The following is a 26459-nucleotide window of genomic DNA, read 5'->3' as shown; positions in this document are numbered from 1 at the left end:
AAAGTCAATTGTTTTGTATTTTCCAAAATGTCAAACAATTCTTTGAACAGAAACTAAAGAAAAATATAATAATATGTTGTACTGTAAGCATACAGACTAACACCTTCTGTGGTATGCAAAACCACTTAATGCAAGAAAAATAAAAATGTGATATTTTCTTTTCAGCTGGCAGTGCTGGTTTGCATTATGAAATGTAGAAGTAAAGGAAGTGAAGCAGGGTTAATAGTTCATTTTGGAAATTGACTGACATCTTAAAGATTGGAAAAATGGATATGCAAATGCTGACTGCTAGGGAACTGGAGGAGAGTCTGACTTTGATGGAGTCACTCTCAGTGAGCCAGTAAAAGAATCGAGTAAGGTGCCTTTTCACTAGGGAAATTAATGTTCGCAGTGTATTTCTAACATTAAATTCACATTTTCACAACAATCAGCTGCCAAATAACATGTCTATAAAAAAAAAAGCTTGTGATGTGGTGTTTCCTGTTTCCCTAATCAAGTATTTTCCCAGCTGGATCTGGTATTTCTAAAAGAGGCATGTGTCACTGTTCTCTAACCCTCAGGCCAGTGCTGCCCATTAAAACTGTTTGTATATCATGAATGTCAAACAAAAGGCCTGTTTCAGTTATTTCAAATGGCACTTTTGATATTGTTGCAATACTGTGGCAAAAATAAAAACCAAGGTGTGCCTAATGTTTTATCATTATTTGGACATTTATTGACAATATGAAATTGAGTTTTCCCAGATATTGCTAAACCAGCAATTGCAAGGGCCACAACAAAAAAAAAAATATCCATGCCATGAATATGAAGTTCTAGAAACTTGTTGATGTAGGATTAGCTGGCAAACTACTGCTGGTGAGCTAACCGCTAACATGCTAGCCAGAGTATTTTGTGTCTACCCCGGGACTTTTTTTCACCAGTTGGACGAGCCTGGTGGTGTCCAGGAGGCATCCTGATCAGATGCTTGAACTATCTCTGCTGGCCCCTTTTCTACGCAAAGAAGCTGAGACTCCAAGCTCCTTCAGGATATCTGAGCTTCTCATCCTATAAGGCTAAGCCCAACCACCCTACGAAGGAAGCTTTTTTCGGTTGCTTGTAGCCACGATCTCATTCTTACAGTCACTACCAAGAGCTCATGACCATAGGTGAGGATCGGAGCGTGGATGGACATAGATGGATTGGTAAATAAAGAGCTTTGCCTCCCGGCTCAGCTCCCTTCTCAACACAATGTTAACTGGACACACCCCATCACAGATGACCGTCCGTCCATCTCCTGCTCCATTTTACTCTTACTCTTGAACAAGACCCCGAGATAATTGAACTCCATCGCTTGGGGCAATGACTCGATGGGCAAACTCCCATGTCCCCTCCAACATTCTGGCAACTGTAAAGAGCTGGTCCACTGTTCCATGGCCAGGACAGAATCCACATTGCTCGGCTTGTATCTAAAGTTAAACAACCTCCTTTACAGCACCTCAGAATAAATGTTCTTGGAGAGGCTGAGCAGTTCACACATTACCTAAAAGAAGCATTTTCCATTTTAAGGTTTTGAATTGAAGTATAATGAGTAAGGGTGTCACAATTGTTTTCTTAATTGAAAATTGTTTGGACTGAGATTTTGATTTCGAAGTTTGAAATCAAATAGTACATAACTATAACAATATAACTATCAAAACCTGATCGTTTAACAATGGCATAGTGTAAGTGCTGAAGAAAAAAGAATGAAATTGTGAAATTGAAAGTCAAACAAATGGTGGATTGGCAGAATCACGTATCTTGATTGAAAGAAGCACTGAATTGTTCCCTCTAGTGTCTCACAGAAGGATGGGTCTGTGGAAAGTGCTCAAGCCCTGCATAGCAGAATGCTTCCTAGCTATTAGCCTGTGTTCTAAGGGAGTAAAAGCTCTGCCAACTTAGTCAGTGATGTGTCATTACGCACAGTGGGGACCTTGTCATCCACAGTGTGTATAGCATATTGTGACACTGGTTTGAAGGAAGTAATAGGCTGATACCCTGGTTACATAAGTGGACCCTTCAATTTCCTACCCTCAATTACATGTGCACTCTCTTCCTACAGAACAGCTTCTTTGCAATGTTACTGTATCTCTTATAGCTGATCAATGTCACTCTTAACAGCTTTATTTATTTAATTTTCTGAGGTGGTTTGGTGTGAGGCTGTGTGTGTGTGTGTGTGTGTGTGTGTGTGTGTAAGATATTAAAGCAAACCTATGTGGCCCAGCTGAGTGTGGGTTGCCACAGAAACATCACCAGCTGCTGCCAGTTTATGTCAGCTGCAGTTTTTGAAGAGATCCTCTTATGGATGTTGGTGGCTTTGGTCATCACATGTGGGTCATAAGATGAAGATGTGAAACAATACGTGTTGGATTTTGACTGTTAGCTACTGCAAGTGGAAACCGTAGTAAAGCCTCATTAAAAGCTTCATGAAATAGGTTTATTTTCCATCTTATGTTATGCAGTCCATATATTCTATTTAATTTTATATATATTCATCTTATTTTTTATATGCATTTTATGTCCATTTATTTTATTATTATTATCTTTATTATTATTGTTATTATTAAAGAGTGAAGATTGCGGAAACTCTGCTCTGCTGATTCGGTATTATTTGTGTCGCTGTTGTTCGGTGGCAGATTAAAAGTGACAGAAATATTTGTGGTAGTTAGATGTTTTTGTGTATGATTGGACCATATTTAAGGCAAACTTGCAAACAATCCCATTCAGCGAGGCGCACATTTTGAAATAATGGCTCATAAACATCAGCTGTGCAGTGAAAAGGAAAGCAAAACACTATTGCTGATATTTATGTTAGTTGTGATTTGTTTGTCTGGGAAGAGTGCCAGCTCCTTCAATCACTGATGCCGGGATGAAGGGACGATGGGAGTGGGAAGCAGTTTAAAACACTGCTAAATAAAAACGAGCAGGAAGCAACAGAAAGCGGCATCATTTGCAGAGGCAAACAAACTGATTGCATATTTTCATCCGACTGGATTTCGATAAGTCACATTTTTTAACTGACTCCCTAGCACTATGCGATCCTCTTCGCCTGTTGTGTGAAGAACAGCAAACATACAGTGACATACTATCAAACAGTGTAACATACAAGAGCCTATAGAGGCACCATATTGCTCAGCATAAAGATAGAGACAACTCCCTTTCATTCAATTAAATTAGGTTGATCCACATCCAGCAGACACTGAGCAGCATCTTAAGTTGTGTCTCTGGTCACCTGATGAATGCAAAACATTCACTCTCCTTTTAGCTTTGGTCTCCAATAACTCCTGAGGGCACTAAAGGCTGCTGTTTGGTGCAGAGCAGGTACTGTACAGAGCTTTTTGAGAGTAAGCCAAAGCACTGAATGTGCAGGCTGTCAAACCAAAACATTTGTCGAGCTGAAACTGCTAAATCTAGTGTGAATTATCTATGGGTTTGTGACTCCTTTTACAGGACACTGTTACTTGATCTATTTATATGATACAACTTTTGATTGGAGCCACTTTACGTTTTCAAAACCAATATGGCCCACAATCACTGACAACGTTCTATAAATTATGTTTACAGAGTTATTGTAGGACGGAGCTGGGCAAAATATGCTGGTGCCCCTTCCACCTGGAACAATGTGTAGAAGAACATGACATGACATTTTTCAGAGGTTAATGCTCCTTGTGAATTTTAAAAGATTTGTATGTGCGGTCGATGCTTTTTCCTTTTTGAAAACAGCAGGGTTGTTTTTTATTGCCTCCATGGCTTTGGGATATTAAAGGCAGAAAGGGTAGGATATTTCCTATCAATGTATGACTCATACAGAAGTAATCCCTCTAAATCACTCTAGTCTCTGACCCACTAGAAGTGTGTGGTGGTTATTTTGGAACGTTTCCAGGCATCAACAAAAACATAATGCCAGATAGTATGGGCGCATCCAAGATGAACTATGAAAATGTTCAGTGCTGGAAAAAAGCCCGCAAATATCACAAGGCGAAACACCGTGCGGACAAAGCTCGTTCCAAAAGCAAATCTGGGGTTGGCTTTTACCAGCTGGTGAGCACCTTAACCCTAGCAGCGGTCAGGGGGGCGTGCACTTCTGGGTTCGTTTGTCGATTGTTCCAACATCTGTAGTAGAATATACGATGCCTGTAGTTTATTTTATGGCTGCACCATCACATCAGTAAATACATCTACAATGTTTTCAGTTTTCAGCATAAATAATAGATTTTTACATATAGAAAAATATTTTTTCAGTGAACTTGCTCAGCATGTGTTTTTAATGGAACTCCGATGGATTCAGCAGAGTGCGAGATGCTTATTACACCGGTCAGATGGTCTGCAGGTTTATGGGCAACTTAATCTAGCAGAAATATGTGAAATAAAAAAAACTCCTCCGCACCATAGGTAATCTCTCCCACTGCTTATACTACGCCACTAGTAGCATATTTACCTGGATATGTTCAATAGACATGAAAAACCCAAATATGCCCTCACCCCAGAAGGTTTTCCTGATCACTACTGTGGAGGCATTTGATCTTGACAAACAGGGCAAACACCCTCCTCCATATTAGTCAGCAGATGATGAATATTTTAATGTAGCTCTCTGGCTCAGCATTCCATTAAAAATGAAATATTAATGCTGCAGTGGAAGTTGGGCAGTTGGCTCATGAGAAAAGGTTAGACAGCATGTTTTAGCTGAACAGTGTTCACACTGTTTGAATTGCAGGCTCTCCTCCTCATAATTGATTAGAAGTGGCCAAACCAGCCACAGAGTAGTTGAGTTTTATACGCATCAAATGTCATGTTTGATGTAAATGGTAACCCACAGTACTAATGTTCCTAAAGATGAGAGCTCTTATTCATTATTTGGAGATTTCCATCTCCATGTTGGCAACACCGCTGACGGAAATTGGATTGTATAATTCCTTTGTGCTCCAGTGGGTTTATACCACACAAAGGATACACTCTGTTGACTGCTGATTCTTTTTTGTTTTATTTTCTTCAATTCATTTTCACTGTGGCTTCAAGTTGCTTTTGGTGATACTGTATTGTTCAGATTTTTTTTATCTCACTTCAGAATTTCTCACCAGACAGGATGACTGGTCCATCTGTGTCTGTGTGGATGAAACTAGAGTTTCAGTGTATCCAAACACTGGAATTATATGAGCCTGTGCTAAAATCTCTGATTGCTATTGTGTCCCATTTAAAATCACTGCTCTCCATTGTCCGTCATCCAAATCGGACTCACATAGTGACTCCACCACCTGGGCATGGGTTGCCCTCCTCCTGTGTCCCTCCACCTTCAACTGACTTCAAAGATGACATGAAAGAGTTGTGTGCCAATGGAGCTTGAGCAAAAGCGAAAGCAGGTTAGGAGAAAAATCCCTTTACTGTAGTATCTGCCACAGCTGAGAGTATTATTCCCCCATGCATTGCATTAGGACTATTAAATTCAGAGTCTTACACGGATACAAAGTAAGAAGAGGAGGATGTTAGAGAGGTTGAAATTACACCAGCGTGGCTTCGCAGGAATATAGAGCACCTGAAGTAATGAGCAAAATTTAGCTGGCCGTCCAGTAAAAACAAGCCTTTTACTGCTCACTGAATTTAAAATTCCCCCTTTTATAGTTTGTCTGGCTTCTTCTGCCTCAGCCTTATGTAGATAGGTAGCTCAGATCATTAAACATTTCCCGTCCCTTCATCCCACTGGTAATTAGGGAGTAATGGAGCCCTGGCTCGGAGAAATCGGAGACCACCGAGCATTTGCCAGACTGCTTACAGCTCTTGCCAGCACCAATCTGAGGCCGAGGAAGCGGCCTGTCCCAAAGATTTGACCTATCAGAGGCAACCTGGCAGGACACTCCCTTCAGCCTCCGCTGTCTCCAGGGGCTGTCTAGTGCATTAGTTCTTTGCTGCTTAGCACTATGTTGTATTGATTTGATGTCCTCACATGCAGTGGAGGGTGTACAGACACTATGTGCTTATTGTGCTGTAACAGAATTACAGTACACTACATTTAGCTTACTCCTATTAGAAATATAAAGCAAAAACAGGGTTTGGGGCCAAACCAAAACCCTGTTTTTGGTTGATTTTTGGCTTGAAATGGAGCAGTAACAATTCAAGTTTGTGTTGGCAGAAGATTTTTTTTAGATATATACGCAATTCAAACTGCTTATGCGCAATGCATTGAGGCAGTTTTCAACCGTATATACATTTGTTCTAGGTTCATTCTGATTAGGACTTCCTCCAAAGCACTCCCCTTAAAGGAATACTTAATCCATAAAATTACAATTTGTATATCAATTAATAACACCATGTTACTTTCAATTCTTGAAGATTTTTTTTTCTCATATGCTTCCAGGGTAAATGGAGAATCCCAAAACACATGCATCCTAAACTATGCATTTTCACCACAATCTTATTATTTACAACACTTCCTCCACTACCGTCTGATGCACAGACTTGCAGCGAGCATGATACAATAGTGGAGGAATTGTTTTAGATATTGAGATTAGTTTGTGAAGCAGTAAACATACGACTAGATAAATGAGACTTGGATTATACTTCATGAGTTGTGTGAGAGTTTGCAAAAGGATATTTTCAGTTAAGTTTTGCTTTTGTTGAACCTGGCCTCCATTTACTTCCATTTATCAAGACTTATCTCTGTTTTTATGATTCTTCGTTCACCGTGAAGGCGTGCTTGAAAAACTACCTTTCTTCAATTTAAAGGTAACCCGGGGTGTGTTATTAATATATAAATGGTCATTTTGTGGGTAATCCTTTCTCCTTCCCTTGTAGAGCCCTCTCCTTGTTAACTCTTTCTACCAGTGAAAAGTTGTCTCATTTCTCTCCATTCTTCTCCAGGTGAAGGTGGAGGAGGAAGATGAGGACGGATCAGTGGAGGAACTGGAAGGAGAAGAGGAGGAGGAGAACTGGGAGAAAGCATTGTCTGTGGAGCGCTTTGGAGACATCATCAGTGATTCTGCTTCCACCAGCGAAGACAAGATGGGCCGGCATTACACTGAGAAAGACTTTGAATGTAAGCAGAGCTACAGCTTGCAAGTATATACATTGTATAGACAAGTACACAACGCGCACACTGTTTTATAATCCAGCAGAGCGTAATGATCCAAATTACTATTAGAAAGCAAACTACTCAGAGTACAATGGAAGTCCTGTAGTTTTCATTCAATTGTTCATTTCATTTGATCAACATTTTTATAAATATATCATATTTCTGTCTTTACATACTCCTTATATTTTACATTGTTTCTCTGTTAATTTTAGTGGACTAAAATCCACCACTTCGGTACAATATTTAAGCCATTAGATGGATTGCCCTGATTGATTCATGGTCCCTTGAGGGAGATCCCTCTTGACTTTGGTGATCCCTTGAATTGTTTGCTCGTGCCATCTTTTTGACATGAGCCAAAAAAGGTTGAAATTTTTGTTTTTTAATTGAAATATCTGGTCAATTTATTGGATGACCATTACATGTTCTAAAGATATTTACGGTCTCCGGTGATTGATTCCTATTGACTTTAGCATCCCCAGACTTTTGCTAGATAGCACTCACCAGGAGTTGACATTTTAGTTTTTTAGTGAAATGTCTCCTGGACTGCCATGAAATGTGGTACAGACATTCATGTCCTCCTCAGGGGGAATTGTAATAACTTTAGTGATAAACATCTCATCTAGCACCATCTTCAGGGCAGTGTTTTATGTTGACCAATGCTTTGTTTCTTTCCCCAAATTCATGCAACTATTCAAATACTGACTTTCCCATCAACCTCAGCTCTACTCATACTGTATATAAGAAGTGGACCTAGTTACTGTGACGTCCCCCATTGGTTTGTGGACTGCCGTTTTAAGATTTTGAGTTTGGCAATTTGGCCGTCACCATCTTGGTTTTTGACCATTGCCATCTTGGCTTTTTGCAACCATAAGTGACATGAGAGGCTGGAGCACAACCAAACGCATAAGGCGAGCAGCATGTTACTTTGAAGAACTGAAAACACAGTGTGAATGGGTTAAAGCTGTAACAAAACACAAACAACTCCCAACCAGGCAACGACGTAGTAACGACCTGTCAATCACAAGGTAGTCACGCCCTAAAGCATACCTTGATTTATGGTCTGTTTACTCTAAATGGAACAATAATTTACTAAATGAACATCATTCTGTATGAGACCACTCATGTTTACAATGTTTACTGAGGTAATACTTAAAGTTAGAAGTAAGGTCAATTTCTCATAGACTTCTATACAATCAGACTTTTTTTTGCAACCAGAGAATGCAAGTTTATGTCATTTCTGCATTGGCTTCACTTTCCAGACCTGTAGATTACCGCCTGGTTCTACTTAGTGTTTTCGGCTAATTAGCAAATGTTAGCGTGCTCTTATAAACCAAGATAACATTAACATGGTAAATATTATTCCTGCCAAACATCAGCCTGCTGGCATGGTGACATTAGCATTTAGCACCACTGCGCCTAAGTACAGCCTCACAGAGCTACTAGCATTCAAAAATATCCATGTTTATTATCTGTTTATATCATCCACTTAAATGTAAATTTGTTTATGCGTGTATAAATACACATTTATATAATTGGATCCTGACCTTGTTTATCAAAGTGTGGCTTGTGTTAATACTAAGAGATCAGAATTAGAGCAGGGCACCAGATCCTGTGTATGTAAACATATCAGTGGATTATTATTAGACAGATTAGCTGACTGATACCACATGCTCTGGCAGGAGATAATAGTGGCTAAGATTAGATAGCGCTGCTTTCTTTTGATGTGTATTACACATTGCATTTCTCAATTTGTACATGTTAATTAAAATCAAAAGCTTTTGTTTGTGTTGTGTCTTTCAAGTGCTTAATAGGGAATTAGGGGGAGAGAGAGCATCCTCTCTGAGAATAGCAATGCGTTTGTTCTTTGCATATTTCACCAAATGGAATCAAATCAGTATGTGGTTCTGTAACAACAACAAATGGTGGTTGGTGATGTGATTTCTTACTATTAGTCTTGTTTGAAATGTGGATAGTGATGCAAATCCTTCTGCGTTATAGCTCAGATTGCATTGATTAAATTCCAGTTTGTAAAAAATTGTTGCCTCGTGTCTTGGGAAAAATCATTAAGGTCTAGGAGCATTGTGTGACATGCTGAAAAGATGTGAAGTAGCTCAGAATAATAACTCCCCCTGAATATGCTGCTGTCATCGTGAGGAGAGATCCTAACTTGACATTTGCAGCGTCAATTTAGTTCCATATCCAAAGCACAACAGAACCATAATGTGTCAGCTTTTCATGCAAATATTATTTGCATACTACACACTTCTGATTTCATTCTTAATGTTGTTTAACACAGATCACAGACACACTTTTCACCATACGCACCACCCCTTATCCACCCACCTGCCCCTGCCCCAGCGTCTACGCAAGAGGGTGCACAGCACGGACAGAAGGCGCAAAAAGAAACGGAAGAAAAAAAAGACCTCCCTGCCCCCTTCCGACGTTACACCCACCATCCACGAGGTAGACGAGGAAGAGGCCGAGTCTGAGACTGACGGACAGGGAGTGGCTGCCACGCCCACGGAGCTACCTGATACCCAACCACAGGTAAAATAGGACTGAGGAACCATTGGGCCTCTTGTGTAAAGGTGGCAAGATACATTCATACAATTGACGGAGGCTCGTTCCTGCTATTGAGATGGCCAAGGCACGTGTAATTGTGTTTGTATAAGGGGTGCTTAGCCACAAGTTAGCACATTCCTCCCCTCTCACTAATCTTCATCTTCCTCTCAGTTTAGTTTGGGGAGCCAAGAGGACTTGGAGGAACCCCTTCCCCTTACTGCCTTCCACACGGAAAACGAAGAGCATCCATTGTCTCGGAAAGCCTCGCCCATTCTGATAAAGGAGGAGGCTCATAATGGGGCAATTGCAGTTCTTGGACAGAATGAGGAAGTGCATGGAGAGGAAGCGGCGTGCAACAGGTGGGCTATTAGGACATCTCAAGTTGTTCTGTTTGTGCAGAAGACTGTTGGCCTCATGGGTTTATTATCAGAGTAGTAGTACATTATCAGTAAAGTAGCTACATGTAAATGGTTAGTGGACCTGTACTTGAATAGCACCTTTCTAGTCTTCCTACCACTCAAAGCGCTTTTACGCTGCATGTCATTCACCCATTCATACCCATTCATACCCATTCATACACTGATGGCAGGGGCTACCATGCAAGGTTTACATAGCCCTGCCCATCAGGACTATGTGATCATTCAAACACATTCATTGCACTGCCTTCGGGAGCAATTTAGGGTTAAGTGTCACATCGACATAGACTAGAGGAGCCGGGGATCGAACCGACGATTTCTGATTGAGGGACTGATGAAGATTGACTCGCTTCCTTCCGAGCCACAGTCGGTACATGCAGGTACCGTAATACTGATTCAGTTAAAAGACAGGATTTGGAACACGCTTTGATATTATATTATCAATCGGAGAGGGCAGATATCCATCATATTTCGCAATTTTGAAAGAAAAATGGAAATGTAAAGCTTCTTCATTGACCCATGCTACAGCCTTCAACCAAGTTTCGTGAAAATCGGGCGAGTAGTTTTTCCGAATTCCTACTTACAAACAGACAAACATAACCTCATTGGCAGAGTGAATTATCACTTTTCAGTTCCTCTCACCTCTACTGAGTCTTCCTCTGCTTTCGTCACAGTCATTGAGCAGGAGTTCTTTTCAGCAAAAAAATCATGATCATGATGAATGTAAGTTGTAATATTTACTCTCCTTTTAGATTTGGTTTGGTCTCCACAAAGTCCTTATATCTGTCAAATATCCATCTTTTTAGCAGCTAAATGTCCACCAGCTTGTCGCTAACCTTGTCATGCTGCTGTTTGTTGCTGGTGAGGTAGCGTATGGTGGAATTGAAGGCTTTTTAGCTGTAAACAGCTGCTTGCTGGGGCTGGAAACAAGGTTTATTAGAGCAATGACAATGAAATGAACCTGTTGGCCATAAAACTAAAACAATCAGCTTGAAAATGGTAAAATGCTCTGTGAGGGGAACAGCAGTGTTGGGTGAGAATTTTCTTTGACTTTATATGAATAAATACACTGTATTTTAGTCCATTGTGCATGGTTTTCCATTATGGTCCATTTTCCTGGGGAGTGTGTCCTGGTAGTGTAGGATGAAACTTACATTACACAGAAGTACAGTGTGTTGCTATGGTTAACTGCAGTTTAAAAAGCCTTGTAGACTGGTTCACTTTTGACTTGTTAAATTCAGAAGAACAATTTTCGTGGTGCACTGTTGACCGCAAATTCAACACCCACCTGCCAGCAAGACAGAAATTTATATTTTGTCTTCCATGGCATAAGAAAGAATACCAAAGCTTGATCGAAGATGATTCAGTTATTATTCTAAGGTTTATTTTTGCATCTAATGTATCTATGAATTCCTTTTAAAATAGCAGGTGTATAGCAATGGATGCAAGCAGCGCAATAGATTAGAGCAGACAAGAGCACAGAGTAGTTCTTGCTCTTATTGCATGCATAGGCTCAGATATATTACATACATATATATTATGTATATCAGATATATTACATTAGCAGTGTAAATGTTTCAGTAGTTCTTCAGGCTGGTGGTTCACTAATGACTCCAGCTGAGTCCTAGCTATTGGAAGGCCATCTAGCCAGCACACATGCATAACATTGGAATTCATTGTTGTTTTTTTTCTTTTCTTTAATTATAAAATAATGTATGGATTTTACTGGTCGGAGGTCAGGGGCCCCATGTTGATTCAGGTGTTCGTCTCTGCTAACACCTGGTTGGATAAAAGCACAGAAACCCCACCATGCCTGCCATGTTGCTGCGTTTGAGCGGACACAGCTGAGGATGACTCAGAGGTTTGGTGAGGAGTCAGTCCTACTGCTGTGTTGTGAAGCCCCCTTCTGGTGAAGAGACAGCAATGCAACCAAGGAGCACATCACAGCATTTTGGTCAGCAGCTACATTTGAGTTTGGAGTAAATCACATCATCTGAATTTCGACACTTTGCACGACATCACTCCCTAATGTCTTATACCGTGAAGCTCATTACTGCAGCATTTAATGATCTTTAATCTACCTTTGCTTTTTGTCAGTGTCCACCCAGGATCAGATCCCACAAGCTCAACCACCAACCGCGGCTGGTTCCGTAGGAAGCCCGTCCATCATCGTCTGGCGGGCGCCCAGCGGAGCAACTATGACCTGCGGGAGCGGATCTGCATCGGCAGCATGACTGCTCTGGAGACGGCCGTCTACCAGCAGGTGCCCACTGATGAGGCAGAGGCCCAGATGTTGGCCAGCGCCGACCTGGATGACATGAAAAGTAAGGGCGATATAACTGAGGTGGAACCACATGTATTCTCTTCTAACCTTCACTGTACCAGTAGACTAAAATGTTACCCACTACTCGATCACTACTTTTCACATCTGCTATCTTGGGGCATATTTTGCTGCACAAAGTGATAACATGGCTGGGCCTCGTTTGTTACAAGCTGACTGAAAAACTACCTTTTATATTCTCTCACTGCTGTGGAGAAATAAAGGCTTCGGAGCAGGGGAATGGGAGATGATTTCCTCTGTTGCTAAATGCACCATCTGAGATGACTCAGATTCTACTTTTCACCCACGCCACAACAACGTTGTGGGGGGATCTTTGTGAGAAGTCTGTTTTTCTGGCGTGATTGTTATATAGCATAGCAGCCAGTCACTGTGCTCAACCTCTTCTCCATCAGACCTTCATGATAACACCTGGTGTGGTTGCTAGGATATTTGTGATATAACTGCCAGGTCTATATAGCAGTTTGTGTAGTCATGCGTGAAACACATTTTCATGTTTTTCAGAATGTGCTGTTAGGCTGGTGATTCAATTTCCAAAAGCTCACATCCTCTTTCATTTTCTGATTTATTGTTTTTTTTTCTGATTATTTATTTAAATCTGCAACTGGTTATCCTGCTTTAATGCGACACACTACACTAGTAATTATGGACACCAGCTCAAAATGGGAATACCAAATATTAGTATGATCAAAGATATTGATAGATGCCATCAGCTCCTGTGTACGTCGGCCTGCACCGAGGGATATCATTGGACAATAAGGGTTAAGACTTCCTGTATTTAAGGCGATGAATGAGTAAATGACTGTGATGAAGGAAGAGAGAAAACTGAGGATTTCTTAGATATTTTATCTGACAAAAAAAGAAGAAGGAAGAAATTGCCAATTTGAAGTTGCATCAGCACACTGATCTGAACATAAATGGATGTGATTTTAGACTCTGTGCATGTCCCTTCTCACCAGACAGTAAAGGAAATACATCGTCAGCATCCATTCTACCTGACAGAGAGCTGGACACTTTTTCATTGATGTCTCCACTTTTTCATTGATGTCTCCACTGTGGAGATATATATTGATTACAATATAAATGTTTAGTTATAGGCCTATTTTACTGGTCATAGTAAAAACATGTCTCCCATCAAAGTATCAATTTCAGCAGCAAAATATATTCAGAAACAACATGTTTTGGTCAGATAGTATTTTCACCTGCATTTTGGTTTTGAGGCTGGATTCATATTTTTTGAATAATGCTCAGCACCCTCTCCTGGTAAAGATACATATATCTGCCAGACATACTATATATTATCTGTTCCATTATTTCTCCAGTTGAAAGAGCAAGAGACTTATAAAACACATTACTAACTGTACACTGAAACATTAATAAAAGTATTTTAACAAAAGAATAAAAAAAGATTAAAAAAATGTTCTAACCCTAGAAATTAAAATAGAGTTAATGCAACAGACCTGTTGGACCCTACAAGACTACTTACTAGAGCATGTTGATGCTGTTCATGGAGAAATGAATGTCAAATTCAGAAAAAAACAATGACCAATTCTCTAAAATTCTTGTTGTAATTCCTGCCTCTGTCAAATAGTGGTCAAACTGGAAAGCATGTTGTGACATGTATTGACTCCGTTGCTGCTCTGGTGCTGACCATCGACACGTTTTCTCACTGCTGCCTATAACCTAGCTCCACTGGGAGTCCCACACATTCTGTCACATGAAACCAACCCACACAGCTCCTGGCCACCAAACACACGTTTAGAAGCAAGCTTCCATCTGAATAACACAAATTGCAGTATCTACTCATGACTTCTGTCAATGATAATCGCATTAACGGTATAATAATAAAGAGAAAACTCCAGATGGATTTGTATTATTGAGTTTCTTTTACGTATATGTATATACTCAGTTATTAGATATTGTCGTGACACAAGAGTTGCTTAGTCAAATGCATCAAAACCCTGCATTACCACCCATTTTAATGGGAGGCCAACTGCAGTGAAGAAATGTTATGAAGACATTAGTGGCACTATTAGTGCAGAAAATAACAGGCACATTTAGCTCATCCCCATCTCAATCAGATTTGCACATATTTTGCCATTTCTTGAAGACTTTTTCTCTCAAAAAGGGAGCCCAACGTATCAGATTATTACAGATTACAGACCATAGCTGTTGATCTGCCAGGGGCACAAATATACAGAGTTGAAGAAAGAAAGAGTAAAATACATTAGGTGCTGTGGCAGCTCCAAAACCAACTACATTTGTTTTAGTTTTGCAGTTTTGACTAAGTGTGCCGCAGCTGAGTTTGTTGCAGGCTTAAGACTCTTGATCATATGTTTATCCTTCTGTAGTAGTAAATATAAACAGCACCACATATCTCACGTATCCAGGGCAGCCTCTCTCTCCCAGCGTCCAGGGCATTAATTATCAGAGGATGCAGTCGATTCCCCTTCAGCAGCGACCCTGCCCCTGGCCTTTTCTGCTTTACCAGAGCAGAGTAATCATTGACTGTTTAGAAAACCGGAATTCAGATGACCCACAGTCACTCAAAACCAGCCCTCTGATTTGTAGGGAGTGACGCTCCACATTGACAGGCCATGTGTATCACAGCTGTATGTCGGTAAGCTTCAGCTGCACTCAGAGTTAAGGGTTTCAGTCAAAGTGTGAGTTGGTTTTAGTCTTACTAAAGCTGAAGAAATTATTCTAAATAATTCTAAAATATAATTATATAATAATAATTCTCAATCACATATTTTCCACAAATTCTCTAACCATACATTTCTGTAGTATGATTCATAAAGTGTCTTTAAGCATCTCAGGGTTATTTGTCTAGCTCCACCCACGAGTCATGACATACAAATAACTAAAACACAGATCATGTGAAAGAAAACATAGTCAACAGTGTATTCAACATTTAATTATACCTTTATTTTACTTTATAAACTGACAAGAAATACAAGTTAGTAAAATTAGTAAAACCTCCTGCTTTACTATTGATGCTTGTAGAAACATGCAAGCACACACACACACACACACACACACACACACACAGAGACACACACACGCACACACACGCACACACACACACACATGCAAATGCCCGCAGTGACACTCACACACACAATATTCAAACATGTTGAGCAAGTTGTAGAGAGGGTCCTTAAGCTCACACTGGGCCACCTGTTGTAGACAAGTCAGACCGCGACACCTCAGGGGACGCACGGTTTCCATGGAGACCCAGGGGTGGGTATGGTGCAGCTTCCTCTGATAATTAGCACCATGCTGGAGCTGATTCGTAGGTGTTATTCTAATATTGTCATCTTTAGGTTTCACACTAGCACTACTTGTGTTCTTAAGCAGTTCTCAGTATATGTTTCTGCACGTGTCTTTTTGGTGTATAAGTGTGCTTTTTCCGTTTAGTGAGATTCGAGTGGAAAAGGCAACTTTTGAAACTTGACCCTCATGCACATCACATGGTTGGAAAGTGATGGCGGCACTATGGAAACGAAAGTCATCAACTCTTTTGCTCGGATCCATTTTATGTTGGATTGTCAAAAGCCACCAAGATCAATGGGCTGGGGACATCATTAAAAATGGGCGGCATTACTATCCAGCTAACAGGCAGCCCTCACAAAGTAGACCATCCCTTATCAATACTTCCTGTTAGAGCTGCAGCTCAGGTGAATGTTGCTACCATTGATGCATCACTCTGATTGTGGATACAGCAGGGGGCTTCTGCCTGAGGGTGTAGCTCCAACTTAGCGTTGTGTTTGGATTTAAGGCAAACAAAAGAGTTTTTGTGACATTGAGGATCTTGTGATTTGTGTCTCTGGACTGAAGGGTGACTATTTTGACTGACACATCGTTGAAGATTGAAAGGTTTTTTTTGTGCTTGTTTTTTAGCTTTATAGAACTTCCTTTTCTGAAGTTGGACTTCCTGAGCGCAAGCGATTTCTTTCTTGGCTTCCTGAGGCCAAAGTCTTTTAAAAGGTTTTCGAAGTTTTCATACAGGTTCTTTTGCACAACCGGGGCAGGACCACAGAGGTAGGCTAGTATTTGCTGCATAGACCCAGGCTCATCAGAACAGCGACCCAGGGCGAGCAACGGCGTTCAAGAGTTGGAAGCCCTGGATGAGCAGTGTGTCCACTCGGAGAGAGGAGGATAGGAGGAGGTACCAACCGTCGAGATGACAGACATTGAGGGACAAGAGAACCAGGGGCATGGGAGCCCTGATAACAAGCTTGGCACTGACCACCAAGGACCAGATCGTCGGTGCAGTGTCCAGAAAGGCTTAGGCACCCCCAAGCAGAACCAACACGACCATTACAGCTCGATGTCCAACGTGGAAGGGGACTTTGAAGAGTTTGTTTTGGATTTCGATGACTATGACTTGCTTGAGTCAATCCACACTCAACTGGGATCACCACTCGAGCCTACCCGTAAGTTGTGTGTAGAGAGATACACCTATACTCTTGTAGTGCGGCATTTCAATTCTGTCCATTCAATGCAGAGCTTTAAGTCATTGACATTTGACAGCAGTGAAAGCTACATCAACCCTCCGATGAAGAAAGTGCTGATGCAATAGTAACTCTGAGAAATTCCCATGGATGATTCTATTTTTATATGAATGATCAATAGACGGGGGCTCTCTTTTTTCCATTGATTGTGTAGCATTCCACTTGCTTAATTAATGGCAATATAGTGCTCATTCAACAACCAGAACAGTTGCCCACAGTATTGAGCGAATTGACACGGTGCTCTACTGCTGCTCTTTCCTGCTGCTCTTTCCTGCTTTCCTATTGATCCAGTGGCACCCATTTGGCTCTGGGGGAGCCACAGCTAGAGCGGAAAGACATTTCATTGACCAGCAGCGTGTGGTTCTACTATTTTTATCCCTATTTGGAACATGGCACACATAGCACATTGTCAGGTGATGAAACTAGGTTCCAACAGATGCAAAAGGTGATCTGCATGCAATACCTTAACACAGGGCTAATCAGTTACAAATTCAGTTGGGCCAGATTTTATAACCAGGAAATGTAGATGGGCCAGACAGTTTCAGAAACCCATTTAAAAAAAATTTTGTTTTAGCTTTTGGCAATGATGCCATTTTAAATCAACGCAAATTATTGAAAAAAATTGTTATGCTTATTGGTTAATTTTTTTATCCTCACACATCTGAATAAGGCACATGTACAGAGACACATCCCTCCGTCTTTACGCTTCAGGGTTAACAGAGACATATTTTCAGGACAGCGCTTCCCTTCTTGTGACTGTCATTGGCCAGATGTTTTGAAAAGCTACTAAGCTTGGTCGGAACTGCGTCACATGAGAAAACATTGATTTGTGAAAGATACGATTGCCGGTGTTGCCACTCGATCAATACAGCCTGCCCGATCGGTACTGCACTTGTGCAGCTCTCGACAGAGATGAGAAGAAAGCGAGATGACAGTCCGGTCAGCGTTAGCTATACTTTAGTGCTAATTATCAAAGCCAAATGTTCTAAATGAAGATGGTGCATGTCAACTTTGGCATTTTGTATTTAGTGATGTGACTGTAGACTCTTAGTCTTGTTTATCTTCTTTGGGTGTCTGTTGGCTTGAGGGCCACAGTCACTTTTTAATTTGTTTCATCAACAAGTAAGATGGAGAATTGAGGCCAAACATTATTGTTTTTAAAAACCTTGACCGCTAGTCTCTTAGGTGAACACATCAAAGTGTGTTTGCCATGTAGGGGAGTACTACTGCATATGTGAAAAGTTGTATAAAGTGTCTCTCCAGAGGAAGATGGGTAAATTCTAAAAAATGGCCTGAAATGATGCCACTTGAATCGGCATCAGATGGTTGTGAAGACCACAGGTTTGAAAAATGATAAATCTGGACGGGTGGAGTTATAAAGAAGTGAGCCTACCAGTACACCGCTTATCTCTGCCTCAGGCTAGCTGCCTAGCTACACAACACACCCTAAACTTTGATCCATGCTCCATATTCAGCAGGGGTAAAAAATGAGCAAATCCCAGTTTCCATGAATGATTTAAAACAGGCTGAGAAGTTCAAGGTTCAACTTTGAATCATAATCATTTTCATAAGGAACAAACATTTTAGAGGCAGATGCACATTGACAGAGCATATTATCTGATTTTTCAGGCTCTAGATTGTGACCACTCCTATGCACTGTATGTGTCAGGCACATGTCTAGCATTGATGCTTTCTATTGACATATCTATTTCAAGTTCTTGTAAAGAAATATCCCTCTTAAGAACTAACCCTGACATTCAAAGGTTCATGACATAATCTCAAACCTTTTTTATTTAAAGCCACATCCCATTCCAAGCTAGATTTCAGATGATGTGGTTAGAAATAGGTTGCAAATTAGATTTGTACAACAATTGGATTTCAGTCAGGCCAAGAGCACAAAGAAACAGAAAATTAGATATGCTGACAATATTGGTACCTGGCAAGCAAATACATTGGTTTCATGATTTATTTATATTGAAGGGATTTGTCTGATTTCTAAAATGCACAAAGATCAGTGTTATCAAAATCAGATGGTTGGTTACACGGAGATAGTTCAGCTGACTTCTATAATCTAGAACATGTGTGTCTTATCATTGACCCAAGTGAACAATGAAGACTAGTCATGAGTCTGCTCATGTTGCCAATGTTAAGTCCTTTCACAGAGAGTGGTGGTATTGTTGGATCACAACAATATGCTCATATATATATATATATATATATTTGCACTGTTCGTGCCCCGCCCTATGATGAGAAAATCAGCTGGAGCAGTTGAGTTTTTCCCTTGTGAGACAACAAAATCAAATACGGCCTAACTTCGTCTTGATTTCCATTCCTCTCTGTTTGCCTTAGCAAGGCATGACGCAGCAGAATGGAACAATTACTGCAGTTTTATGAGCACACACTCACACAAACACACATATCCTCTTTCCTCTCACCTCCACTGTGGTTACCTCCGGCAGCTCATGTAAAAGATTAAAAAAAGACCGTGTTTATTTCATGGGAAATTATGTTCAGCCGTTGGCCAGTCTGAGCAGTCGACAGCAGTTCCAGACTGAATGCAAATGTTGATTTCTAAACTGTCCCCCAGATCTTTACTATGACTTTAAATACACCAACCCCATTTCATAACTTAACCATACATATCATAATACTGTACCTACCCATAATCCCTACTTGCTGCCTGGAAAATGGAAAATCAATCTTAACACTATGCTTTGAAAAGTAGTTGATAGAACAGTAAATACACCTGATTTGCAGTTAAAACATGCACAACTACTGGTATTTTCCTTTCCTTTTAATTTCACCAAAATACCTATGTTACCATTCATGTATAAAAACACAAACTGGGCCTCGAAATAATTAATAATAATCACAAGTATCTAACCATGTCCTTTAACACTCTAATAACCCATTTCCACACAGGTGGTTAGCCTTTTTTTCATTTCCCAGTTCCTTTATCCAAATGACTGACCTCACAAGCTTCCCACTCTCTTACATGGCAAATGATAGCCAGGTCCTCACCGTAATGAAAACACCCCCTCATTATGCTAAACTCAATAAAATATGATTTGTGGCTGAAGGAAATTGAAAATGAAATTACTCTTTTTGAACTGACAAATGTCTGGAGGCAAGACCACCTCCTCTGTAACAGTTTCCCATGGCATACATACTGTAGGTTCTCTCTCACCCATGGAGCTGTTGCCTTCTGTTACTGGATGTTCTTCTGTCAACTGGAAACTTAAATAGACATACAAATTAGATTTCTGATTTTCCAGCCTGGAGCACATTTTCTGAGTTAGAAAGGATGTTGTGTTTGTTCACAGTCCGAGAAAAAAGAGCATCTCAAGCCGCTGCTTAGGTTGGTTTCTAAATTAGTCTTCTAGGAAATCATAGTGACTTAGCTATGTTGGTCTTGTACATTTTAACTTTAAAATGCTTGTGGCTGTTCAGGTCACAGATTTGAGGACAACCCCGGGGTGAGACGCCACCTGGTGAAGAAGTCATCACGATGTCTGGTGAACCGAGCCAGCAACAGTTCCACACCACTGAGCAGCCTGAAGAAGAAGAAGAGAGCGGCAGATAAGAAAACCCATGAGGTTTGCAGCGCACTTTTTACCCCTAACCGCATGAATCTGCATATTGACCGCTGGGTGAACACTCCATACATATTATGCAGGCCACATATAACCAAACAGTTTCTGTTGTTGAAAACATCATCTTTAAAGCGGTGTTCACTTCCTGACCACTTGGGGGCAGTTGAACTACCTACAAAAGCACAAGACTGACATCTTACACCTTATTAAGTCATCATGGTGAACATGTCAGCATGTATTTGCACAGAACTCCTTTGGAGTGGTGAAGTCCAATATTCACTCTCCTTGTAGCCCTTGGTTTGGTCTCCACCAGCTCCTGAGGGGAAATATCTGGGTCTTAAACTGCTAAGCTATTTTTAAAAATGTAATCTTTTAATATCCACTAGGCTTAGCTTTGGTTGCGTTAGTGTTTTTCAGTGGATGTTTAAAACAGCTGCCTACTGCTGCTAGAAACTTGATTAATCAGAGCAGTGAGAATGAACAAAAAAGTTTTTGTGGGCCTTAAAAGCAAAACAATAGGCCGAAAGAGACTAAACAGTTTGAAACATTAAAGCTGGATGATAATCATTAATGCGTGCAACACTACCAGTGACACCTCTCACATGACACAGAGTCACTTCCTCCATTGATTAGTACTTCTTGATTAGTGTGACTCCATACATGTTTTTTGGAGTGTAGTCTTAGTTTCAGCACATTCCTCTTCATTGACCTGATGAGACTTGAATACAAACTTGCTCCTTGTGTTCCACCTCAGTCTTCCCGCAGAAATGTCACAAAAACACAAATCCTATAAGTATTATATTGCTTTGCTCTGAGAACACTTAGCTAAGAAGGAATATTATGTTGAAATGTGACTGAATGTCTTTCCAAACGATTTGGTTATCCTCTCAGTCCAAACCGCTCTTAGCTGGATCCAAACCACTTAGTTGCTCCCCACAAACATGTGTGTCAGCTGTGTCATTGGATTAGCTGTCTTTGAATTTATTTTCCTATCAGTTTAATGTTGTGTTTTTGTTGAAAAACTGTCCAAGATAGGAACAAGCAGACTGTGGTTGTTTTTTTAAGTAGGATCATTTGTAGGCTGTAGGATCTAGCCTTATTATAGTTACGCTGCAGTAGATCAAAGTGAGAGGGGCAATATTCACAGCTTTAAATGCTTATATATCTGTTCTACTTCATCTTCAGTTGTTTGTGGAGCTGAACGAGCTGATTGTGGACAAGGACCATGAAATGCGTTGGAAGGAGCGGGCCCGCTGGATCAAGTTTGAGGAGGATGTGGAGGAGGAGACAGACCGCTGGGGCAAACCCCATGTGGCTTCACTCTCCTTCCGCAGCTTGCTGGAGCTTCGCCGCACCATCACACACGGTAAAGGGCTCCTGCATGCATATAGCAAGGCAGATGTTCACAGCACCAGTCTTGTGATTTATCTATTTCCATATGTCCATTTCCATGATAATCATGACATATATAAAAAGCTAAATAAACTTGGAACAATTTCTCCCTAAAAGCAGTTAGCCGAGCGCTGGATGTGGATACTTTTTAAACAGTCAAGTTTGGCTCCTTATCTTCCTGTACCTTTCTTCCCTATATAGGTGCCATCCTTCTGGACCTAGAGCAGAACTCTCTGCCCGGCATCGTCCATCTTGTGGTGGAGACGATGATCATCTCTGACCAGATCAGAGCTGAGGACAGAGCCAGTGTTCTCCGGGCTCTGCTTCTCAAACACAGGTCAGCAATCACACTAACACTAGCTTTAATATTTAAAAGACATACAAGTTTATGCATCTTTCACAAAGATACATTTTTAAACAAACCTTTAATAGTACCTGAGGCTGTCTTATCAAGCGGGTTTAACTTAGTCAGGCTCTCTTTGACACAAACTCAGCTTCACTTAACCTAATATTAACCATTTTCATAACTATAATTACAAAACGAAAGAAACAAAATGATTACGATCTATGTGCAGGGATTAGGTTCTTCAGGCCTCCACAAATGCAACATTAGTATGTTAAAACGGCTTCACTGATCCAATCACTGTCAGAAATGCTGTAAAAGAATTTCAGGCCCAGTATTATTTGACATTAGTTTTCATTCATTACTAATACTTCTGTGCTATTTCCTAAACAGCAGTTGTTACAGACATTTACTAAACTTCTAAAGAAAATACATGATCATGAAAAGTTTCACTACTGGTTTGGAAACTCGTTACCCTGTGCTGTTAAAAATATTTCTAATTGCCAACAAATCTCATGAAAGGCCAAAACCCCAAAAATGTATGTATCCTAATAACAATCCCGATATATGTTATTCCTCTAAGCCTTACAGCTCCATTGTTGTCCATGAATTATCCAAAACACATCAATGAGCCATATTGTTGCACTGGGTGACCATGAACACACAAACATACTGTAGTTCATCTTGAGTCGATCCCACATTCACTGCTCATAAAAATACTTGCTAAAGCACCAAATGTGTATAAATCCGCCGCTGGAAATAGTCCTCAAGAACTGTCCTATTTAAAGCTGTTTTAGTTACTTTTGCTAAAAACTACAGTGCCCAGTTGTGCAAGGACATTACTTAGACTTAAACTAGATTAAATAATGCATATATCCATGATTTCTTTTAAAGATGTACTTAAGAATATGTTCCTGTAAGCACTTGTTTTAATGTGGACATATATTATTTTTGACTCATAATTGATTGATGAGGACTTTCCTCTTTTATATGTTTTTATAAGTTTAATCTGAAGGCCTAAACTAGAACTGTGTTTTTGGTTTGTGGTGTTAGTTACCATGGCATCAGATCTCGATTGCATTCCATGTAATAGTTAGTTGTTTCTTTATCCATGTATTAAAAAAACCTGCCAGTGTATAGCAGTGTGAATGCAGCTTTGTTTACATTTTGAGCAGGGATTGAAGGTATGGCAGCATGAAGAATAAAATCCTAACCCTCCTCATTAATCATTATCCTGCAGGGGAGGTTGTTACAAAAAGGCAAACTCAGGGGAACTGAACAGGGAATTTCCAAATTGTGACATTTAACACTTGGCTCATCATCTGGTGTACTTCCCCGGGGTTGACTAATAGTTTGATTCTTCATCGTGTGAGCTATCCTGGCTCTTTGATCGCTGCCTTTTTTTTTAAAGAGCTTTGCTTTCTTAGTCAAACTTGATTTTATGCATCCAAAAATCCTAAAACCCAGCATTTCAGATGAAAGGAGGCTGACTAAACATCAGGCTTTTTGGGTGTCTTCATTCTGAGGTTTACTGTTTCTCGTCAACATGGTCAGTTGTTTTTTTTTGCCTTCGCGGTTTTTGGTGCTTTGTGGTTTCTGCATATGTTTTCTTTTTTTCCGTCGCGCCCAGTCAGCCAGTATCAAGTTCAATGGTGTTGTTAGAAATTATTGGGTGTGATGCTGTCAAACCAGCAGCAGTGTTTGTATGTAGATGTGGAGAGGTTATGTTCATCATGGGACACCACAACTTTTTTTCGGATGGAAGGATCTCAATTCAAAATGACATCAGTGACCAGAACTTGCGCACTAGAAAAGCTCAAACACACAAATTCTTTCAGCTGACCATTTCTTTATGAAGTGCTAACAATCACCAGAGGGGCTAGTTACATCACATCCTGCACACTGCCAAATATAAACACAAGCATTTGGCTGTAATACATGTGAAATGTCATCTCCACGCTATCTCTGGCTCTCTCAAATGGTCCCCACCTATTGATCGGCATCTGCATTCCTCTGCTAGCTAAGCTGACCTAACACATGTGGCCAATGCAACAGTGCGCTACACATAGTGCATTATAGATTCTTCACAGTTACATAACCCAAAAAACAAACAAGTCAACTAAATGTCAGCTGTCAAAATATATTAGTAGAGGAAAGGTTAGCCATGCCTGTCCAAAGCACGGATGTTGTCATCATGCTCGCTTTTTCCTCAGTTCGTCTTTTGTATCATTTCAGGGATCACTTTAAATGCTACTCCGCATATAATGGTCATCAGAAACATACGATTTGTCAGTGTGTCTTTTGGTCGGCCGGTCTACCATTACTGTTACTATTGGAAAGATTGGCTTTACATTTTATACTGACATTCAAGGTCTCCAGATAAAGCCTTATGACTCCCCTGACTTTTTCTCTTGCACCACCATTAGTTTTTGTTTTTTAAGTGAAACGTCTCGACAATTTGTTTGCCATAAAAAGTGGTAGAGATAATCATGGTGCCCAGAAGGTAAATCCTAATGATAATTGTAGAAAAAGGTTTGGACATTCAAAATTGCCAGACGATGAATACTCTTTTATCACGTTTGGTGATCCCCTGGCTTTTTCCTCCAGAGCTCCCAGCAGGTTGACGTTGGGTGAATGCTATGTCTTTCTACTTTGTCATATCTGTCTTTTGTCCTTTGTGCATGTGTGCTAAAACATATAATGACAGGTTTCAGGTTTTATATTTACATCAACTCTTAACTGCAATGAGGCAGACAGGCAAGTGAATATCCATTCAATGCAAAGTGCAAAGATATTTAGTGCAAACAATTTAATTCACAAGGATCATCTGGAATATGCACACAAATAATAAAAACTGTAAACTACCTAGACCATTAGCTAAGGGCAGATAACACAAATATGCAAAAACAAATATGCCATATGCAAAGTTCATATTTCAAAGTTCAAGAATTCATATACAAAAAAAATAATTTGAGTGTATTGTTATTGGCCTTTGAGCTTCCTTATCACATAGGACAAATGCTTTTAATTTTATAAGTAATGCCACCAAGAATTCTGTTCCTAGTTTTGGTCAATTAAAAACCATAAATGAGAGGATTCATAATGGTATAATGTCAAGAATAAACTTTCACTCACACCTGTTTAAGTTTTCTAAGGATCTCATCTTATCCTTATGTCCCTGTATACAGCTCTCATAAGCCACTGGTCCAGTGTTCTCTGTCTGGGGGCCCCTCTGTTAAGCCAGAATGGTACAGCCGGGGTTTGAGTAACAGCTTTCTTGCATGGTGTGATGACACTTCACAAGTTTGGATTTGGCCAGTGGATATATGCAAATAATTCAACATTACTTACATTGTGTTGACCAAACCTAACCTGCACGGGATTGATTTTGCACACACAAAGCGACACAACAGATGCACAAAAAATAAGATGGCCAGCGGACATTCTTAGCTGCAGGACATTGTGTGTTTATTCCATCTTTCACAGCCATTCCACATAAAGTCCCAACATGTCCTTGGCTGCTTCCACTGGGGAGACAAAACACTCTCATTAGAGTCATCGCCAGTCTGAGATACCAGATTTATGACATGGAAAGAAACACATTGAAATGCTGCTGAAATTTAGCTCATCACTTACTCAGACCACTTTAAAGATCCTGTGGAAACTACTTGAGTACAATTCACTTTAGTGTCACACCTCGTTCCTTTGTCCAATCTGGGCGCCTTCTTATTGGACCATGTGGACCTAATGAGGTGATGTCACCAATGGCCTGAGCATGAAGCAGTGTTTAAAATCCTGGCTGGTTTGACAGACTAAATACTTCTCTGTAAGAGACAGAGAAACGTGCTACAAAGATTAGTCTCTGGCCATTTTATTAACGTTCAAATGCAAATTTTACTTTTTGGAGAACTCCTGTGTCAACTAAAGATTTTCTCATGAGAGCATTCTAATTAGCTTGAATTGAAAGGTGGTTTGGATTTGGATTTTGCGGTTGACTTTTGTATATTTATGAGCTGCATTGCAATGGCATGAGGTAAAACTCTTCAGCATGTCGAATGAACGGGATGTAGATTAGGTTAACAAGAATCACAGCTGTGCTTGTCATTGCCAGAAATGATCCTACAGCCCTCCTATTTAAAATACTTAATGATAATGATTTTTCATTTGTTTACGATAAAAAAGTGCACTATCATGTTATAATCATAGTTTAACTGGAGCGA

At 40.2% G+C, this 26459-nt stretch overlaps 1 protein-coding gene across 2 annotated transcripts in view; it reads left to right on the top strand.

Moving 5' to 3' along the window:
• slc4a3 (solute carrier family 4 member 3) overlaps positions 1–26459 on the top strand; it is a 41854-nt gene that overhangs the window by 930 nt on the left and 14465 nt on the right. Inside the window, exons 2-9 of one of the 2 annotated variants that reach the window (XM_068705132.1) lie at positions 6868–7042; positions 9375–9625; positions 9812–9999; positions 12154–12380; positions 20362–20507; positions 21690–21870; positions 22098–22233; positions 25428–25487. In XM_068705132.1, the coding sequence (XP_068561233.1) occupies positions 6868–7042; positions 9375–9625; positions 9812–9999; positions 12154–12380; positions 20362–20507; positions 21690–21870; positions 22098–22233; positions 25428–25487 (1364 nt within the window). The remainder of the gene's footprint in view (positions 1–6867; positions 7043–9374; positions 9626–9811; positions 10000–12153; positions 12381–20361; positions 20508–21689; positions 21871–22097; positions 22234–25427; positions 25488–26459) is intronic. The other variant, XM_068705131.1, reaches the window with a different exon arrangement.

This window comes from Cebidichthys violaceus, unplaced genomic scaffold (genome assembly GCF_023349555.1).
Source record: "Cebidichthys violaceus isolate CVI_PGR_0920_01 unplaced genomic scaffold, fCebVio1.0.p SCAF_11, whole genome shotgun sequence".
Lineage (NCBI taxonomy): Eukaryota > Metazoa > Chordata > Actinopteri > Perciformes > Stichaeidae > Cebidichthys > Cebidichthys violaceus.
Note: the sequence above shows the minus strand (reverse complement) of the source record. Positions and strands in the feature narration are given on the sequence as shown.